Raw genomic sequence first — 22,210 nt, forward strand, 5'->3', positions numbered from 1 at the left:
GCAAAGTCACAGGTAGAAAGAGTAGAGAAGAAGGCTTTTGATATGCTTTCCTTTATTGAGTCCAGGAGTTGGGAGGTCATGTTGTGCCTGTACAGGACATTGGGTAGGCCACTTTTGGAATACTGCATGCAATTCTGGTCTCCCTACTAAAGGAAAGATGTGGTGAAACTTGACAGGGTTCAGAAAAGATTTACAAGGAGGGTTTGAGTTATAGGGAGAGGCTGAATAGGCTAGGGCTATTTTCCCTGGAGCATTGGAGGCTCCGGGGTGACCTTATAGAGGTTTATAAAATCATGAGAGACCTAGATAGGGTAAATAGGGAAAGTCTTTTCCCCAGGGTAGGGGAGTCCAGAACTATAGGGCATAGATTTAAGATGAGAGGGAAAAGATTTAAAAGGGATCCATGGGGCAACATTTTCACACAGAGTTGTGTGTGTGTATAGAATGAGCTGCCAGAGTAAATGATGGGGGCTGGTACAATTTAAAAGATATCTGGATGGGTACGTGAATAGGAAGGTTTTAAAGAGATATGGGCCAAATGCTGGCAAATGGGACTAGATTGATTTGGAATATCTGGTTGGCATGGACGAGTCAGACCAAAGGGTGTGTTTCTGTGCTGTACATCTCTGACTCTATGCCTGGCATGTTCACAGCCAGGGGGATCTGTCCCAGTCTAGTCCGGGGAGTCTTCAGTGGTCAGTCCTGTGGGACCAGCAGCAACAGTCAGGGGAAATCACTATCTGAAGTTGGTCAGAGGTCTCTGCCAAATACAGTCCTAGGATCTGTCAGTCAATTTTTCAAGAGGTAGGTGTAAGGTGGCCATCATCAAACGGCTCGAGGGGACAGAGTGTACCGTTTTACATGTCATTCACCATGGTGGGTCTCCACCTGGTGGGGAGAAGGATGTCGGGGGTGGAAACGAGCTGTTGGTGCAGTGTGAGGTAATAGGGGACATGGACACTTCAAGGGGGACCAGTACATGGTGACCAGGCTGAGCCCCGTGTTGCTATTGTGGGGGCACGGCTTGGCCCTCTGTCGACTTTATTTCTGTTCCCTTGTCCTTTGTCAATAAAAGCTCATGGTCTGTCTTTGCATTTGTCCAGTTGCTCCCTGTATATGATGATCCCCCGACAGGAAAATGACAAGGCGAGGGTCCACAGTGGGCATAGGGTAGCACTGATGTAGAGGATGTTCAGATGGGATGTGGCCCAGTGGTTCATTAGAGACCTGGCGGGAAGACCTAACTGTGTGTCAGCTCTGCCAGCTCTGTGCTATAAGCAGTGTGGCTTTGTGGATGCTGTGCCACTATGTTGAAGGTGAGGGGCAACGGTGGATTGCAGACTCTCGTCCAGGTGCACAGTGGGCTTACTAAGATGGCACGGCCACAAGGGATGCTGGTCTGTGTGTGGATATCTGCTGGGTGGCCAGATGGGAACGTCATGTGGTAAGGTGCAGTGGAAATCAGATGTGCAAGACTGCATAGGAGAGGGGTAGGTAACTAATACAGCAAGTTTGGTAAGATCAGTTGAGAGAACTCGCTAGGCCATGCAATGAAAAGCCCTTCCAAAAAAAAACTTCACGCAGCTCAAACGTTGGCAACAAAATGCAAGATTCAGGTCCATAGCTAAATACACACCAATCGTAGATGTATGCAACATAGACTGAACATTTGGCTCATCATACCTATCCAGTTAATTCGCTGATTATGCAAAAAGATTAGCATTTAACTTCTATGTGCTAACTTAATCCACTGTATTAAGTGGAAATAGTAAAGCATGTATAACGATGTATGTTGCTACACTTACAAAGAGGTGAATGTTACTGTGATGTAAAGTTTGGGTTGGCCTATTTAGTGCACTCAGTTCGAGGAACTGCACCTCAAGAAGGATGTATTGACCTCAAAGGGGTTCTGTGCAGATTCACCAGAACGGTTCTCAGGCTGAGGTTTTTCACATCGAGAAAGGTTGCATAGACCAGGCACACATTGCCTTGTGTTTGGAAATTGAATGGAGGTGTTTAAGATGGTTAAATGAGTTAATTTAAACAGGAAGAAACTGTTGTCTCATTAGAAGTTTACCAGTGAGGCGCTTTAGTTACCTTTAGTGCTTTACCTGAGACATTGCAAGTGTAAAAGTATGCTTTTGTCATTGTGTTAAGTTATAGTCTCCTTTAAAATGTTTGTTATCCTAACAGAAGCAATACAGGAACCTGATTATTAGTCACACACTATTAGAAGAAACTCTCTTCATGAATGGATGTTCAGAATGTGGCTCACAGATTCACTGTGTGAAGGTATTTCTTTATGTTTGGACATCAGAATGCGAATAGTTTATTAAGTCCCTTGAGCTTGTTCCACCCTTTTGATTTGGATAATACTCGATCAGTCTGCATTTAGCCCTTTTGGTCCGTATTCTTTGGTGACTTAATAAAAATCGGTCGATCAGTCTTGAAGATTTCAGTTGACCCACTGCTTTTTGCGATGCAACTTCTAGACTTGCAACACCCTTTGTGTGGAAATGTGATTTCATTGCTGACTGGCCAAACACTGATGATAAGAACTTGCTCTATTCTTTTAGTGCAATACTTTTCCCTGGTATACCACAGGGTGTTTTCCAAAAGTTGAGGCACATCTCATTCTCAATGTAAATATCTTTAAAATTGATGGTAAAGCAGAGATAATTGAATGCCTTTGAGAATTCTTATGAACAATCTCCAGGGCCCTCACTCAGCCTGAATCCAGCTGGTTGAATGTGAGCATAGGTGGTTTGATTTAGATTCCTTTTCCTTCCATCAGCCCTTTATCATCCTTTGTCAATAAAAGCTCATGGTCTGTCTTTGCATTTGGCCAATTGCTTCCCTCTATATAATGGTCCCCAGACAGGAAAGTGAAAGCTGAGGGTCTACAGTGGGCAGAGGGTAGCACTGACGTAGACGGTGTTCAGAGAGGCTGTGACCTTCATCAGAATGGTTTAGAACCATGTGCCTGATACATCATCCTGTCTCACCTGTTGCAACTGTATCCTGATTCCTTTTTCTCCAGTGTTTCCTTCACATTTCACGGTGTTAAAAGCTAGAGATAAAATTGACTTTGACCTGTGTTTGAACACACGCCTTTCTCATTGTGGCCATTCTCTTCCTTTAGCCTTGTTTATCGTTTGATGCCATGTCCCAGCAACTGGAAAGATTCGCGCAGCTGATCCCACACTTTGACAAGCGTATCAAGCAGTGCTGGGAATCGTTGACAACTTTACAGAAGCTGTTTGTGGATGCTCCTTTCACGGTACAGGTGAGACAAGAGCATTGCATTATGTGGAAATTTAATGCTCATCACATTCATCAAGGGGCTTAATTCTTAAGTGGTCCAGCAAGCTCTCAGTTCTATCAAACTGACAGGACGGATTTCATTAAGGTGACTGAGGATGGGTAATAAATGGTGGCATTGTAATTGATGCCTACACCTCAAGAGTTGTAAAAAGACTATGGGCTAGTGAACAGCTTTCTGTTACTTCATAGCTACTCGTTTCAGCTGTGGAACACTAGGAGTGCCACATTATTGCTTCATGTCAGGTGCAAAGATGCAAACCGAACAAAAGATGGATTATTTTAATTGTTTACTGTGCCGTTTGTTTACCTGGTCAACAATGCATGGTCATTATAAATATCTCAACAGAAATATGTACTGTAGTTAGAAAATCAGTTGTGTTACATAGACCGGGTGGTGCAAGTGAATCCTGTGGTTTTTAAAATGATCTTCCAATCATATAAAATATTGTCATGCAGTTTGGGAGACATACTTTCCTCATGGTCTCGGTTTGTACTGTCTTGTATTTGTGTTTCAACATTGCAGGAAGGATGGGACCAGAAGAGAAGGTACAGAGAGCGGATGTGCAAGGATCTTCCCTGCAACTTTAGGGTTAGGGATACTTGATGAAGTAAGATTGAGTAGGCCTTGGGTTGCTTATCTTGAAATAGAGGAGGTTGAGGGGGATTTAATTGAAATATATAGTATCATGAGAGGGCCTGGACAGAATGTACAGGAAGGATCAATTGCCTTGAGCAGAATTGTTCGTAACTATGAGGCATAAATTAAAATAATTGCTAGAAGGATTAGAAAGGAGTTGAGAGTTTTTCTCACCCTAATGGGTGTTCAGTGTCTGGACCAGCTCCCTATCAGGATGGAATGGGCATTCACCTGTGACTGTTAAGAACCACTTCCATCTGCATGGGAGTTGGTTAGCTCAGTTGGCTGGATGGTTGGTTTGTGATCAGAGTGATGCCAATAGCATAGGTTCAATTCCTGCATTGTCTGAGTTCACCATGCTTTTTTGACCTTGTCCTTCACCTCTTTAATGAGGGAATGGGACGATGGTGACTATATCTACCTTTTGAAGTGCTGTTACTCACAGGAGTATGGATGAAGCCAGGCAGTAGAATAGCTGGATCTCAATTATCATTTATATGGTGGGTTAATGGCCTCCTTCTATACAATAATTGTCTATATTTCTGTATTTTTGTTCTTGTGATGAAGCTGACTTGAGTTGTAGAATGAGTAGTGATTAGAGGAGAGATTACAGGGGCAAAACTGAGATAAAGTTGCCACAAGGGGAAAAATAAGGGGAGTTAGAAATTTCTTCTGTGCCTGAGCATAAACATAATTAAAATAGAATTGATCTTTGTCAGTTGACGTTAAGTGTCTTTTATGTCCATCCAACAGAGTTGTCTATTGGGCTCCTGTTGTCTGTTAGGGTCAAAGTTCAAGTGCCCTCAGGCTGAGCTCTCAGCTGTGAGGCCTGTCCAGTTGTTGGTTGGTTAGTTTTCACACAATGTCAAACATAAAATACTGCAGATTTCCTGTGTGTCCTCCTAATGCAGTGAGCAAACCCAAGGAATGATGGATTGATAAAGGAACAAATTTTCATGTTCACAGATGAAAGAAAGTTGTAGAAGCGTGTATAATTAGAACACCTAAAAGGGATAGGAAATGTTGAGAAGGATATTGGCCAAACTCGGGCAAATGGGACAAGTTCAGTTCGGGAGACCTGATCGACATGGATGAGTTGGGCTGAAGGGCCTGATCCATGCCGTATGACTCGAGGTTGTTAAACTTTGATGTTTATTAAACTTGCACTCTGCAAGTTGTATAAATATCAACTCAAAATGTATCTGTCATTGTTGCCTCCTAATTTAAACTTTTTTTTTGTGAATTCTTTGTTTCTAGCCCCAGTTTCATTGTTCTGTTCAGTGAGTACACACCAAACTAAAGTGTGCCTGCTCGCATTCTTTCATATAGCAGCGCAATTTTCTGCTTTCATATGGTGGGGAAGGTCCAGTTCTGAGAACCTCTTATTATTTTCTGTTCCCCAGGTTATCTCTCTCTCTCTCTCTTCTTCTTCCTCCTAAAAGCCACTGAGAGCTCACCCAGCCCAGGAAACCTTCATGAGTTTGTTAACACTGGGAAATAAACAGTTGCCCATTGACCATTTCTGCAAGGAAAACTTTTCCCACTACAGTTAATTAAGGGGGAATCGTATCACTATGGAGATCAATTACTGTCTTGAACCAGAAAGTTCTGAATCCAATAAAACTTGGAAATAGAAAACGAGGGTGGTGGAATAGTCAAAGATGTGGCAATATAGGAGTCTAACAGCCAGAAAGTTTCAAATCTTTCTCTCTCCAGAGCACAAAATTGAGGCTGATAGTCTCTTAATGGAATGCTCTACTTCTGATGGTGTCACATTTTGGATGAGATGTTATATCAAGGCTGTGCCTGGATATCAGTTGAATGAGAGAGGTCCTATTTTGCCTTTGTTCTTCAGACAGATTATCCAACTGTGACTACGTTATTTTTACGAGATCTTGCTGTGCGCAAATGTGTCACCTCAGTTGCTACATCACAGCTGTGACTGTGCTTGGAAATGTTTCTTTGGCTGTAAAATGGTTTCAGAGATGTCCTCAGGTTGTGAAAGGTTACTGTATTAATTTCAGTTTTCCTTTTCTTCATTTGTATGTGATTGGCACCGATGCACAAAATCTGTAAAGCTCATCAAGTTGAAATGCTGGATTTGAATGCTTCACACCAGCAGACTGCTAAGTTTATTAACTTTCTCCCCCACTGAACAGCCGTGGCATTGAAACTGAGCTCTGGGTGGGAATTTCAAGCTGCTCTCCAAATGAAGTTCATTGTGCAGTTTATTGAGTGCAAATTTAAGCAAGGCCAGCATTTCTGAGCAAGGAGAACAACTTGCAGATGTGAAAAGGATGATTTGAAATTATTCACGGTAAAATCTATCCTCCGCTGAGAAGATTGTTTTGGCCGTGATAGCTGTGAGCTAGGAAACCAGCCCCAACTGTGAAAAGATTCATGTTGACAAGTACAGCAGAGGACCTGGCGAGCTGCTTTTCTGTCAGAAAACCTTTTTTGTCGGTGTACAGGGCACCCCATTGGCGCACAGCAGTTCAGCGGAGACCATTTCTCCTAAAGTCCCGTTTGGTAGTTTTACCAAAGCTTTTTTCCAATAAAGCAAGAAATTGCGAAAATTAGACATGACTTTCCATCTTCTGCATGGGCACAATAGTGGGGGGGGTTGCGGGAAAGGGAAAAGGGCCAACCATCTTGGGTAGCAAATGAGTTTGTGGTTTGGGACAAAGTTAAATGGGCTGGGTTTAGTCACTACTCCAGCTGATGTGAACTTGAGAATCACAGCATGAGCTGTCCTTCAGTAACCCTGAAGGATACCTTCAGAAGAATGAAACACTCCAATAGATGTTTACTGTCCCGTTTTACATCACTGTAAAGATTGGTGTTTTTTAGATTTAACAAAGACGGTAATTGTTTTTAATCATGTGGACTTTGACTTGCAGCTATTTTACATTAATATTAAATGGGCTGAGTTGGTGCATTGACCATCTTCCTCTCGTTTCTGGCTTCATACAGGTTGGAAGCCTGCGTGGCACAGAAGAAATAAACTTGAAACATTACGAAGGATTGCTATTTGCTTTGTACAGCACAGCTGGATCTGACTTTCTGGTGTTCGGAGGACAGTATACAAAACTAGTAAGATTTTCAAAAGCTGTTTGCAGAGAAAGACGGGCTCCTTGATAATTTGCTTTTATTTTGAAATTAACTTTGAGTCCTTTATGTTTTTGAAGCTGTATTTCCATGTTGTGACCAGCCTTCTAAGATTTTCAGTGGCTCATGTACTTCCCACTTTCACCAAAACTTAAGACACAAAATATTGAGGAAAAATGGCAACAAATAGTTCATGTATGTTTAAGTCTGTTCGAAGCATTCCTCTCACTCTGAACTGGTAACGGGAAGTGATATGATGACTGAGAGTTAAATTAAGAGGTTGGGCTGCATAAACCAGCACTGCTGCCTCACAGCGCCAGAGACCCGGGTTCAATTCCCACCTCAGGCAACTCTCTGTGTGGAGTTTGCACATTCTCCCCGTGTCTGCGTGGGTTTCCTCCGGGTGCTCCGGTTTCCTCCCACAGTTCAAAAATGTGCAGGTTAGGTGAATTGGCCATGCTAAGTTGCCCGTAGTGTTAGGTGAAGGGGTAAAATGTAGGGGAATGGGTCTGGATGGGTTGATCTTTGGAGGGTCAGTGTGGACTTTTTGGGCCGAAGGGCTTGTTTCCACACTATGTAGTCTAATCTAAAAAAAAAGTGTAGAATATTAATGGAGTATTAACCTTTTATGTCAAATGAGTTGGAGTAAAATGGTTCAGGGCAGGACAGAGATGGCCAAGTTACCCAGCTAAGTGTTACAGCTGTATAAAGCCCTGGTGAGACTACATCTAGAGTATAACATTCATCACTGGATACTGTACCTTAGGAAGAACACATCAACCTTAAAAGCATGGATTCAACAGAATGACCTTGGAGTTAAATCATGAAGTGAGGGTGTTTTGCCTAGGCTTGTTTTCCTTTTGAGTATAAAAACATAAGGGTAATCGAATTGACATGCGAGATAATTAAAGAAGGATAGAGGAGTTGAAGCAGGGACGCCGTTTCCTCAGGAGGAATGCTGGAATATCGAGCATTAAAATTAGAGCTGGCCCAATTAGGAGGAAAGTCAGAAAGCATTCTATCGCACAAAGGGTTGTAGAAATCAGAAATGTTCTTTTAAAAGACTGTGGCTGTTGAGACAACTGAAGCATGATACTTCTTTTAAGTAAGAAAAGAATATGGTACAAAGGTAGGTACATAGCTTTGATGTACAGATCAGCCATCAGCTGAGAAAGTTCATGCTGTTGAACGCTGTTCTGTTCTTAATAAAAATAAGCTGGTTTAACAATGTTGAGCCCAATTGAAATCAGGGCGTAAATTTTCAGGTCGCACCTGGATTTTTATTTCTCAGCTTCACAAAGCAGAACATTTTGGAAGTCTTACCCTAGCAATGGAGTTGAATAATTCACTCTGCTCATAGGAGTGGCTAATCCGGCAAGCAATGTAACTGCAATAAAATGTGTGTAAGTAAGTGTCCCAGGCAACTAATATTGAAATGGATACTTGCTATCTTCTGTTCCTCTGCTTTGTTTGCTTTACTTTTGCTGCCTCAGCAGGTTAAGGCCTGGTAGAGGCCTGAGACCAATGATTGACAGGCAAGCGTGCAAGGATGAGAGACTTTGGGATCAGAAGCTGTAATTGTGAGGAGATATTCTTAGCCGCTTTATGTTAAAACCAGGAAACTCAGGAGGAGATCTGGCAGAATATTTTAAAACGAACACCCGTAAAACAGAGAAGAATTTCTGCTGGTTGTTGTGTCAGTGACAAGAAAGCACAAGGAACTAAGAGTTTCGGAGAATCAGTTTTAACATGCTGGGTCCTTAGAACATGAAATGCTCTGCTAGGAAAACCTGGTAAAAACAAAATCCAGAATAACTTAAAAAGGTAGGCAAGTACATGTTTAAATAAGCAAAGAAGTGTTGCAGGATAATGGAGAACAGACAGGAGAGTGGGGTGAGGCAGATGGCTGAATGAGGGTCAGTCAGACTGACTGCAGTAAAATTGGAACGACTGCATAAAAGGGAAGTGAATCTGTGCTTTCTGAGGTAAGAAGAGACCCAAGGATAACTTGTGGATCCAAGAAAGAATTTGTGATTGATTTTCTTCATCATGGCTCTCCGCCAGGCCCCACTGAAGCTCAGCCACTTAAGATTAGTCTCAAGCCATTTCTTCCCTCTTTTGAAGTTGAGCATTTCCCAGCACTGGCCAATGTTTGTTTTTCAGTGTTTCCCACATTTTCAGTCAGTCAATTTTCTCATTAGATGCTTGAGAAACATTGAATAATTATTGTCCTGCTGCGAATATTCACTGACCAACATTCTGCCACTGATCAAACTCAATTCCTACTTAGTCTGATTGAGTGGATGATTTTGAAAACTGGTCACTAATTTTTGAAGAATTGCACAAATCTCTTGCTTTTAACAAAAAAAAGCAGAATGTTGAGATTGTTGCTCTAACTGTTCTTCAAAAGGCAGAGTGGGCTTGATGAAGGAAAGAGGAGCAAAGTAGGCCATTCAGTCCCTTGAATATGGCTTCTGTATTTGTAACTCAATTTGACTGTCTTTGTTTTTTTTAGATCAGATTAGATTCCCTACAGTGTGGAAACAGGCCCTTCGGCCCAACAAGTCCACACCTCCGAAGAGCAACCCACCCAGACCCATTCCCTCTGACCAATGCACCTAACACTATGGGCAATTTAGCATGGCCAATTCACCTGGCTTGCACATCTTTGGACTGTGTTCCTGACCAAAATTCTATTAATCACAATTTTGACTTCTACAATTCATCTAACCTAAACAACATGATTAGGAGGAGAGAGTGTCTCAGGTTTCCACTACCTTTTGCATTAAGGACGGCCTTTAGATATCTTCCTTGCATAGTCTGTCTCTAATTGTAAAATTTTGGTCCCTTATTCCCATCAGCACAAATAGTTTCTCTCCAACTTCCCTATTGATTCATTTTAATCATCTTAAACACCAACAAAGCAGTCCACTTGGTCAGCACTCCTTTCTCTGCTTCCATTGAATCCCTACAGTGTGGGAACAGGCTATTTGGCCCAACAAGTCTGCACCGATCCACCAAAGACTATCCCACCCAGACCCATTCCCCTACCCCTGAATAATGCACCTAGCCTAAATATCCCTGAACACTATGGGCAATTTAGCACGACCGGTTCACCTGAGCTGCACATCTTTGGGTCCTGGGAGGAAATTGGAGCACCCAGAGGAAACCCACGCAGACACTGGGAGAATGTGCACACTCCACACAGACAGTTGCCCGAGGCTGGAATCGAACGCGGGTCTTTGTGAGGCAGCAGTGCTAACCACTAAGCCACTGTGCTTTTTACATTTGTTCCCTCCACTACTGACACAAAGTAGCACTGGTGTGTGCTATGCACAAGAAGCACTGCAGCAACTCACCACAACCTCTTTGACAGCACCTTCTAAACCTGTTCCTTCCACCAGTTGAATTACAAGGGAAGCAAACACATGAGAATACCAAGTGCAACTTGTGCTTCAAGCCACGGACTGTCCTGACATATAACTATCTCACCATTCCTTCACTGTCGCTGGGTCAATATTCCAAAAGTCCTCTCCGAACACATGGTGAGTCTGTGTGGGACTCGATGGACCGATTGGCCTCTTTCCTCACCATAGGAATTTGATAATTCAGTAATTACTCTCCAAGCACGGAGGTTACTTCTGAGGTTACTACAGGAGACTAAACCACGTTTAAGGATCGGTAATTAATGCTAATCTTACCAGTGACCCTAACATCCTCTAAAGCATTAAAAGCAAATGCAAAAGGTGTTGGGGAAAGTGTTAAGGCACCTGTTTAAAATAGTCAAAGTGGATCAAAATAAGTATTTGCCATCTGAGGAAAATTGAAGGAGTACAATGACTTCTGTTATCATTTATAAAGGTGATTCTTCGATCAAGAATGTCACCAGTTAATTTATTTATCTGTTATTATGCTTAGCTGCGAAGTTTTGACGTCTCCTTTGCTGAGTTGCCTGATTTGTCTGCTGCTGGCCTAGCCGTTGACCTTCAGAAACTCGTAGAAGCAGAGACAAAGACAAAGGTAAAAAGCCGACAAGGGGCCGCAAACCCCAAACCTCTGAACAAGCAGGCAGTGTTTGAAAATGGGGGGAAGAAATTACTTTTTTTTGGGGGGTGATCTTCCATAGACCGTAACCTGGTGGGGGTTGTGTGATTTTTTTGACTTCATCAACAGCAGTTCAAAGAATGATGAGTCAGCTCTAAAAGCCAATTTAACATTCCCACTCTCCGGTTTACTTTTGAGTTTCTAATGACCAGGTCAGGAAGGGATAAAGTGGTTTTCCTTTTCCCACTCTTTGTTTGACCACACTAGGTTTTAATTTCTTTACGTAGCATGCTGCATGGCCAATTCAGTAAGATTTGACTATATCGGGATCTGAATAACAAAATTAGTCAGACTGGTTTCTTGAGTTAAATAGTTTTTTTTAAATTGCTTGGGATTTGTATAACAAAATTAGTCAGACTAGTTTTTGAGTTAAATAATTTTTTTTTATTGCTCGGAATTTGTATAACCAAATTAGTCAGACTAGTTTCTTTGTTATACAAATCCAAAACAATAAAAAAATTAACTAAGTTAGTTAGACTAGTTTATTGAATTAAATAGTTTTTTATATTGCTCGGAATTTGTATAACAAGATTAGTCTGACTGGTTTCTTGAGTTAAATTTTTTTTATTGCTTGGGATTTGTATAACAAAATTAGTCAGACTAGTTTATTGAATTAAATAGTTTTTTTTATTGCTGAAACCCACTCGGGTAAAAAAATGTAAAATGAGTCCTCCCTCCCTCAAAGGCATGTTGAAAAGCAATATAATTTACAGGGTATTGAATGTTAAACTTTGCCAAGTAAGATTTGGGTATAAAGGAAAGTCAATAAAGATTCACTGGTCTGTATCTGAATATTTTTGTTTTCACTGAGGCAGTTGCTTTTCAATTATGGCTGATAGTTTTTATTTTCTGCTGGAATTGATGTGGTAGAAAATCCAGCAACATTTAGTAGAAAATCTGAGCCTGTAGTTTGAATGCAAGTGCTTATTCCCAGCCAAATGGTATTCTTAGATGGAGAATTACAAGGACGGTGGGGAGTGGGAAAGCAGCCGCACAGCTGTAGTGTTTATCAATTTTTTTTTTATTCACGGCACGGTGGCACAGTGTTTAGCACTGCTGCCTCACAGCGCCAGAGATCCGGGTTCAATTCCCGCCTCAGGCGACTGACTGTGTGGAGTTTGCACATTCTCCCTGTCTCTCAATGGGTTTCCTCCGGGTGCTCCAGTTTCCTCCCACAATCCAAAGATGTGCAGGTCAGGTGAATTGGCCACGCTAAAATTGCCCGTAGTGTTAGGTTAAGAGGTAAATGTAGGGGTATGGGTGGGTTGCGCTTCAGCGGGTCGGTGTGGACTTGTTGGGCCGAAGGGCCTGTTTCCACACTGTAATGTAACGTAATCTAATCTAAAGTTGATATCCAGCATTCAAATATACAAAGAGCAGGCTCACTATACCTCCCTGACTTCATCAACGATAGGGAGGTGTCAGTGTTGGACTAGGGTGGACAAAGTTAAAAATCACATAACACCAGCTTATAGTTCAGCAGGATTATTTGGAAGTACAAGCTTTTGGAGCACTGCTACCTGAGGAAGGAGGAGCACTCCGAAAATTTGTGACTCCAAATACCTATAAACCTTTTGGAATATAACCTGGTGTTGTGATTTTTGACTTCATCAACAGTGCCTCAAAAAAATTAGTTGTGTGTATTGTAGAAGACAGCTTTTCAGGTGTTAACATCCCTGATCTATCCTCTATTTGTTGAGATATGAAGGAACTGTTCCCACTTCTGGACTACTTTGTCTCTGTGGGGACCTCCATTGACTTTATATCTTCAGGGATGGAATGTACTTTTGTAGGTACAAATCTGTTTTGGCTATCTTAAATTATTATCAATGCTGTTTTGCTTTGCTCAAAACTGCATCTTAAAGTCCACCGTATGAAACCTGCTGATGAAATGACAGAGTAATAATTGAAACGGTACGTCTTCATGGTAGAATTCATAATGCAAATGTCCTTTTCATCTTTTTCTTTTGCTTCAATGTTGTATCTGAAGACTGAACGGTAATCTGATTGTCCAAAACTTTTATGGGGGCATATTAATGAGATACTATAATTAGCAATGTTTTTTCTAGGCTGCAATTGTAGACATGTTAAAAGACAATGGCTATTTAACCCCTGATTTCTTGTGCTATGGAAAGTGCCAAAAGTGTTACATTTTTATTGCAGAGATACAAATAAGCTTTTCTCATGCTCTGCACAGAAACCCGAAAGGATGATGGATAAAATCTGTATTCATTGCACTCCTGACACAAGTGTGGAAATCTGTTTTAAGTTGGCATGGAAGTTTTGGGAAGCAGGGATTTGCGTCAGATTGATGACCAGACTTCCTGAGGTAATATGTGAAAATTACTTGACATTCTGAACACAGAGAACAAACAGTGTCTCATAAAGAGATCCATTGCACTGTAAATCATGAGACTATTTCTGATTTTTAATATCTGTTTAAACGATGTGGTAGAGGGTTTCAGATTACAATAGTCTTAGAGTATTATTCATAGTCTCTCATGCTGCACAGACTCAACACGATTCGTAGAATATGTTCTCATTGCAAATGCGATGGGAGTTTGTTAGTTTTCTGGAAATGCAAAGGGAGGACATTTAACTTACTATTTCCATCCTGACTTTTCACTCGGGCAGTTCAAAGCCAAAACCTGTCATCACTGTCCAGTAATTTTTCTACAATTCAAATATTTGTATGCCTTTTCCTTAGAATTTACAACTGTTCTGTCCTCAGTTGCTTTCTAAGGGAAAATAGTTCATATAACTCTGCATAAAGACTTTTCTTCCAACCTTCAGCTCTGTCTTTTACTGACTATTTTATACTTCCAACTCATTTTTGTTACAGGCTAGAAAATAATTGTGTTTAAGCAGAGTACAACTCCACACTTATAGGAAGAGTTTTATTTCTGTTATCTGCACGCTATAAAACTTGCTGCCACTATTAATTAACTCCCTATAGTTATACAGCCAGTTCGCACTGAATTAATAAAAGCAAAAAATTGCACCTGCTGAAAATCTGAAACAAAATCAGGACGTGCTGGTGAAATTCACCAGGACTGGCAGCATCTGTAGAGAGAGAGAGAGAAATTGTTAATGTTTTGACTCTGATATGACTTTTCAAGACTAATTCGACCAAAGCTGGAATGCAGTGAACAGATTTGATCCCTTACGTAATGAAGGCAGTCCAGAAAAGATTCACTAAGTTGATCCCACGAATGGAAGGATTTTCTTATGAGGAGAGGTTGAGTAGGTTGGGTTTGTACTCTTTGGGGTTCAGAAGAATGGGAGGAGACCTTACTGAAACATACAAGATTATTAGAGGACTTGACAGAATATCTGTAGAAAGGTTGGTTCCCCTTCTGGGAACATTAGGACCAGAGGGCATCATTTCAGATCAAGGAGTCACCCATTCAAGACAGCAATGGGGAGGAATTCTTTTCTCTGAGTTGAATTGAATTGAATTTATTGTCACGTGTACCGAGGCACAGTGAAAAGCTTTGTCTTGCGAGCAATACACGTAGCTCATAGAGTTAAGTAGCATAGTTAAGTAAATAATAGGTAAACAACGGCAAAAACAAAAACACAGGTACAGGTGAATGTTAAGAGTTTGTGAGTCCATTCAGTATTCTAACAACAGTAGGGTACAAACAGTTTTGAAACCGGCTGGTGTGCGTGTGTTCAGGTTTCCGTACCTTCTCCCTGATGGTAGAGGTTGTAGAAAAACATTGTCAGGATGGGATGGATCTTTGAGAATGCTGGCAGCCTTTCCTTGACAGCAGGCCTGGTAGATCGATTCTATCAATGGGAGGTTGGCCTTTGTGATTGTCTGAGCCAAGTTCACCACTCTCTGTAACTGTCTTCGATCTTGAATGGTACAGTTGCCATACCAGGTAGTGATACATCCAGACAGAGTGCTCTTGATGGCGCACCTATAAAAATTGGCACGGGTATTCACCATCATGCCAACTTTCCTCAGCTGCCTGAGGAAGAGGAGATGCTGTTGGGCCTTTTTAACCAGTGCGTCCACATGAAGAGTCCAAGAAAGCTTTTTGTGGATGAGCACTCCTAGGAGCTTGACACTCTCCACTCATTCCACCTCTGTGCTGTTTATATTTAGGGGGAGGGCCTGAGTAACATCCTGTCAAAAATTAATAATGAGTTCCTTGGTTTTGCAGCACTGAGAGTTAGGTTGTTCTTAGTGCACCATTTTTCCAGGTCTTCCACCTCCATCTGTAGTCTGTTTCGTCACCATCTGAGATTCAACCGACTATGGTGGTGTCATCAGCGAACGTGTAAATGGCATTAGTCTGGTAATGGGGGAGTTGGGGTGAATCTGTGGAATTCTTTACCACAGAGGGCTACTGAGGATGGGGCGTCAGGTAAATTCAAGGCAGATATTTAATCAGTAAGGGAATCGACGGTTATTGGGATAAGGCTAGAAAGTGGAGTTGAGGCTTATCAGATCCGCCATGAAGTCATTGAATGGTGGAGTGGACTTGATGGATTGAGTGGCCTACTTCTGCTCTACATCTTATGGTCTTCTGTCAGAAGCTGGGTGGTGCCCGCTCCTCAGTGTAGTCAGTGGGGAATGCTGTCTGTCAGATGGTTCCGGTACAGTCCTCACACTGTCCAGAGATGTGTGAGGATGGTCTATCTAGGGAGTAAGGGGGCGATCAGTGTCAAACGGTCAAGGGGAAGCAGTCCAGAATGATGCGGCACACCGTTGGACAATACTGGAGAGCCCACAGAGATCAGTCCAGTCAGCGGCAGCTGATTTTCAACAGCCTATTGACTGTTCCTCCACTGCCCTGACAGCATTGTAGCTGCAATAAAGATAGCATTGTAACTGCACTGCGCATCTTTTCAGAGGTTATTCATGAGTGAGGGTCACCGAGGGTAACCCCACCTCCCAGTAACCAGCCAGGTAAGATACCTGGACCCTTAAACACAGCAGGTTACAGGATTTAGGAGTTCTAGTAGCTGCCAGGGCTGTGAGCACATGTTTCCAGGTACTCGGTTATAGTGTTGACTGCATTACTTTGTCACTTCAGCTAATTAACTTGAAGTTAACACTGCTCAGCTAGCTTCACATCTACTGTGCTGAAAAATGTGTTGCTGGAAAAGCGCAGCAGGTCAGGCAGCATCAAAGGAGCCGGAGAATCGACGTTTCAGGCATTCCTGAAGAAGGGCTTATGCCCGAAACGTCGATTCTCCTGCTCCTTTGATGCTGCCTGACCTGCTGCGCTTTTCCAGCAACACATTTTTCAGTCTGATCTCCAGCATCTGCAGTCCTCACTTTCACATCTACTGTGCAAAACGTCAAATAATCCATGTAAAAAGGAGGTGGTGTAGGTCAAATAGTCCATTCCTATGGTCTGGGCAGAGGAAATGAGGCAAATTGGGAATTTAGACTTCCCCTGTGAGGAACGTGGATGTGCTTTCATCAGGAATTCCCCAGGTTCCTGAAGCACATTCATACAGAACTTGAGGCAGAGGCCTGTTCCCATATTGGAAAATCTGGACCATTATTTTTAAATATATTCTAAATACATCGAGGCAGATTGAGTACCTCCACACTTACAACCTTCGTCCTATCCGATGGATACCTATTAACCTTAATCCTTTGTTTAGGGCCTATTGATAATATGCAATCCTTCCTGCTAATTTATCTTCAGGCCTTTGTGAAGAGGCTCCTCTAAGGCACCTCATCTATCTATCTTAAATAAAACATTGATGCCTATATAAAGTAAATAGTTGACTAACAAAGATACATTCTCTGTGTAAGGAAAGACCAGAAGCACTATCTGACTCAAAAGCAAATTAAAACACAACAATCTCTTGTCCAGTAGGTACCACTAGGTGTCAGTGTTTAGTCAGAACATAAACCACTAGCTTTCCCCATTACACTGAAGTCATTCACAGCACTCTATAGTTTGGCCACTAATTTGTGGAAGCATTATGATCATTTTAATCCTCTGTGGCCAATTTATCTCTGTGCCCAATGAAGATGAAATGGTAATTTTTCATTGCGGTTTTTCTGGATGTAATAATCGCCATATATTTGTGCACTTTTTAAAGCCATACTTTGGATGAAACAAACTGATCTTGATGAACTCAGCTATTGGTTCATCAGTATTTATGTCTGCACTGCTCTCTGAGGTCTTTTACTTTACAGCTTGATCTTTTTTAGACAAAGAATGTGTTGTGAGGAAGCATGTGACGCAATATGATCAATCGTCAAATGCAGCAATATATTAGAAGTACTGCAGAGATGTTTTCATAAGTGATGACATTGTCGTCCTAATCTATACTACTGCAACTTTCTATAATGTACTGCATACAGGCTTTAATAGGAGAGACGGAAAGGCTCCGCTGGTTATTTTTAGATATTTATTGGTAAAGTTTCTTTCAGTTTAGTTCCCAAGTATGTGATTTCCTCTAAAGCCGTTCAAGCAGGCATTCTGAACGATGCACTTATAAAATCTCCTGCGATGGACTGTTTCCAATTCCAGCTCCAGAATTTTCGTCAACTTATTCCCATTACGACTTCCATTTTCACCAAATTTTGTTTTGAAATTTAACAAGAAGAGCGAAAAGGGCAATGACCTGGATCGTTATGTCTGTTTCTGTCTCCCAAAAATGGAGAGGTGATGGCCTGGTGTTGTTATTGCTAGACTATTAATCCAGAAACCCACATTGCTGTGGGTCTAGAGTCACATGTAGGCCAGACCAGGTGAGGCTGGCAGATTTCCTTCCCTGAAGGACATTAGTTAATGTTCTGGGGACCCAGGTTTGAATCGTGCTATGGCAGAAGGTGGAATTTGAGCTCCATTTTTTAAAAATATATGAAATTACGAATCTACTGATGACCACAAAACCATTGTCAGAGAAACTCACTTGGCTCACTAATGTCCTTCAGGAAAGGAAATCTGCCAGCCTCACCTGGTCTGGCCTACATGTGACTCCAGACCCACAGCAATGTGGTTGGCTTAAAACTGACCCCTGAAATTGCTTAGCAAGCCATTCAGATCAAGGGCAACTAGGGATGGGCAATAAATGCTGGCCATCCAGCCTCGCCCAAGTCCCACAAGTAAATTAAAAAAAATACTGCTAGACTTTCTTTTCTATTTTTAGCTCAGGAAGGAATCGCCTGACACTTTTAAGTTCTGTTTTTGGAGGGAAGGTCATGTGGGTTCAGAACAGAAGAGGGTGATGCTGTGACAGAGAATATTTTATATAGGAGATGGTAAAATAATTTGTTTTGTACAGGATGCTACAGTCATCATGGTTTCTTTACACATCAGTAAGACCTGCATTTTTACTACAATAAGCCTTTGCTGTTGCAATAGTTTGACTCATTGCCTTAAAAAATGTGGCAAATTCCAACGCTATTCCATTGACAAGTCACTGAGCACAAATGCACATAAATGACTATAATTAGAATATTTTGTAGGATAGGGTAAAATTTGTTCTTAAAGGCAGCATTTTGCTGAACGAATATTACTGCATTATTTGGATGGGATGTGCACTAACATCAGCACAAATCTTAAAAATCAGGCCTTGTGTTTTGCCTCTTTTTAGAAAAGACTTGCAGCTGAAGAGGGAAGGATATTTGTTCTCCAGCCAGATGGTGAAACAGACTTAAAGGTAAGCATAGTCAGTAATCCCAGCAAAGCTGTCCTGTCAGTGGAATTAATTGTAGGCCCACTGTACGGGAGTGGAAGGCCTGAAAAGTATGGTCCCTGGAACCCTAAACATATTAGACTGCAAAACTTAATTTTCATTTATAGGATGTGTATGTCACAAGGCAAGGTTGACATTTATTATCCATTTCTAATTGCTTTTGAAAAGGTGAGAGTCAACTGCCTTCTTTAATCAAAGTTAAATATCTCACAACACCCAGGTTATAGTCCAACAGCTTGTACATAATAAACCTGGCGACTCAGTGGTTAGCACTGCTGCCTCACAGCACCAGGGACTTGGGTTCGATTCCAGCCTCAGGTGACTGTATGGAGTTTGCACATTCGCCCTGTGTTTGTGTGGGTTTCCTCTGGGTGCTCCAGTTTCCTCCCGCAGATCAGGTGAATTTGCCATGCTAAACTGCCCATGGTGATAGGTGCATTAGTCAGGGATAAATATGGGGAATGAGTCTGGGTGGGTTACTCTTCGGAGGGTCGGTGTGGACTAGTTGGCCGAAGGGCCTGTTTCCATACTGTGAGGAATCTAATCTAAACCTGGTGCTGTGTGATTTTTAACTTTGTCGCCCCAGTCCAATACCGGCACCTCTACATTCTTTTGTCAGTGCAATCCTTGAGGTACAGGACATCCCTGGTGAAATAGGGAAGAGAGCAGTGAGGTAGTTCCAATTCAGGATGAGATATTTGTAGGTGGTGGAGCTCCCAGGTCTATGTAGATGGTAGAGATCACAGGTTTGGAAGGTACTGTCTAAACAAAGTACATGTGTTGCTGCTGCAGTGCATCCTGTAGCTGCCACTGTGCCTCACTTGTGAAGGGACTGAATATTGAATGTGGTGAAAGGGATGCCACTCATGCAGGCTGCTTTGTCTGGATGGTTCTGCTTCTTGAGTGTTGTTGGAGCTGCAGCCATCCAGGCAAGTGGGGAGCATTCCATCACACTCCTGACTTGTTCCTTGTAGACGGTGAACAGGAATTGAGGAGTCAGGAGCTGAGTTATTTACCACAGAATTCCTAACCTCTACTTCTCCTACAGTAGCCTTAGTGTTTATGCAGCTGGTCCAGGTCAGTGTTCTGGTTAATGGGAGCTTCCAGGATGTTGAAAGTGGGGGATTTCAGCCTTGGTAATGCCTTTGTTCGTCAAGGGGAAATGGTCACATTCTCTCTTGTTGGAATTCACCATTGACTAGCTACTTGCGTGGTGCAGCTTTTACATGCCACTTACAAGCCAAGCCTGGATGTTGTCCAGGTCTCGCTGCTTTGGTCATGGGCTGCTTCTATATGTGAGGAGTCATGAATCTGCTGAACATTCAGCAAACTGGTCTTGTACCGGATGGTAGGTCTCTGAGGAAGCACTTGAAGATGGTTGGACATAAGTCACTAACCTGAGAAACTCCTGCAGAGATACTGAGACGACTGGCCCTCAACAACCATCTTTCTTTGTGGTAGGTATGGCTCCACACAGCAGGGAGATGTCCCCCTCATTCCCACTGTCTAGAGTTTTGCTGGATCCCTTGATGCTTCACTCAGACAGGTGCTGCCTTGCTGTCAAGGACTATCACTCTCTCATCACCTCTGGAATTCAGCTCTTTTGTCCATGTTTGGACTAAGCCCGTAATGAGGTCAGGAGCTGAGTGGCCCTGGTGGAATCCAAACTGAGCATCAGTGTACAAATTGTTGCTCAGCAAGCACTATTGATGATCCTTGCCATTACTTTACAGGTGATTAAGAGTGGACTGATGGAGGTGTATTTAGCCGGTTGGATTTTGTCCTTTTGGATCTGTTAGATCACTTAGCCTTGTCTATTGCATGCAGCTTCCACTGCTTAGCATAAGGTTAACACCTGATTTCAGTTACACCTAGTGTTCTCCTGGCATGCCCTCCTGCTTTCTTCATTTAATTAGGGTTGATCCCATGGCATGGTGGTAATGATGGCATTGGAGATAAACAGCAGCATGGGAGCACAGATTGTGGTTGAATACAGTTTTAAGGGATGGAGTAGCGAAATGTGTAAGCTTCCCACTGTGCAGAAAACCTGGCCTTTTAATTCTGTTCCTCTTTTCCCAAATGCTATCTGAGCTGCTGAATATTTCCAGCAGAGTTTGTTTTCATTTCAGGTTTGCAGTATCCACATCATTTTGCTTTTGCATGGATAGTTTTTTTTATATCAGTTAAGGTTTCTAACAGTTACAGAACAAAGGCAAGGATTTGGAATGAAGTAAGTGCTGTAAATAAATGGCTAAACAGGCCTGAAGGCGTGAATGACCAATTGTTATTCCTCCCTTCATCCTGACCCTTCTGACTATTGTCAGATAATTGTAGTATGGACAAGTGGGTGGTCTACAAAATGCAATAAAGGAACTGAATAAACATAATTTATAAATGTGACCTTTCCCAAAGCTGTGGAGTATTTGTAAGGAATTAATTGATTGAGGAGAAGTAGTGTAGCTCAAAGAGGGAGCCAGTTTTTGTGTGTTGGCTCCTACAAAGTTCTGAGTTATTCTGCAGTACCAACTGGCTGTGCATATAGCTCACTAAACATTAACAGCTGATTTACAGACATTTTCTGGTCATTAACTCATTGAGTACATGGTGTGACAATCACCTTGCAGCATGCAGAAGTAACTTTATAGAAATATTCAAAGCACAAAACTCTCAGTTGGCAAAGGTGCCATGCAATAAACGAGTAGTTAAAATTGAGACACAGAGACAACACTCAGGCACGGTTTGCACATTGATTGGGAACTAGAATGTGGGGAATTGGTGTAAAGGAGGTACCTTTGGATTATAAGTGGTGAAAAATGCCAGTGGCTGCAATTTTTCTATACACAACAGTGATCTGGACTTGGAAATAGAGATAATATTTTCAAGTGTACAGCCTTTGCAAATTAAGTCAACTGAATTGTGAAGATAATTACAGAATGCTCCAAAAGGATATACTGCATATTAAGCACATTTATAGAATGGTAGATATATTGAAGATGGAAAAAAGTGTTTTCTGAATGTATTAGTCTGTTACTTTTGGTGTGCCGATGCAACTAAATAAGGAAAAGGGAAAGTGCAGCACTAAATTTAACCCAAGGAAGAAGATTGCAGGTTAGGAAGGCGGTGCCAGAAGATTGCACCGCCTTCCTAACCTGCAATCTTCTTCCTGACCTCTCCGGCCCCACCCCACTCCGGCCTATCACCCTCACCTTGACCTCCTTCCACCTATCGCATTTCCAACGCCCCTCCCCCAAGTCCCTCCTCCCTACCTTTTATCTTAGCCTGCTGGGCACACTTCCCTCATTCCTGAAGAAGGGCTAATGCCTGAAACGTCGATTCTCCTGTTCCTTGGATGCTGCC

The 22,210-nt window shown here is 42.1% G+C and overlaps 1 protein-coding gene across 5 annotated transcripts in view; it reads left to right on the forward strand.

The window, feature by feature from the left end:
- Positions 1–22,210, forward strand: part of LOC122554579 (eIF-2-alpha kinase GCN2-like) — an 85,484-nt gene that overhangs the window by 48,316 nt on the left and 14,958 nt on the right. For all 5 annotated transcript variants that reach the window (XM_087990869.1, XM_087990868.1, XM_087990865.1 and 2 more), the window contains exons 17-22: positions 2,194–2,292; positions 3,143–3,286; positions 6,935–7,054; positions 10,988–11,089; positions 13,371–13,502; positions 18,752–18,817. In XM_087990869.1, the coding sequence (XP_087846995.1) occupies positions 2,194–2,292; positions 3,143–3,286; positions 6,935–7,054; positions 10,988–11,089; positions 13,371–13,502; positions 18,752–18,817 (663 nt within the window). The remainder of the gene's footprint in view (positions 1–2,193; positions 2,293–3,142; positions 3,287–6,934; positions 7,055–10,987; positions 11,090–13,370; positions 13,503–18,751; positions 18,818–22,210) is intronic.

This window comes from Chiloscyllium plagiosum, unplaced genomic scaffold, assembly GCF_037043375.1.
Source record: "Chiloscyllium plagiosum isolate Xiang-an unplaced genomic scaffold, Cpla_swu_hap1 HiC_scaffold_9, whole genome shotgun sequence".
NCBI lineage: Eukaryota > Metazoa > Chordata > Chondrichthyes > Orectolobiformes > Hemiscylliidae > Chiloscyllium > Chiloscyllium plagiosum.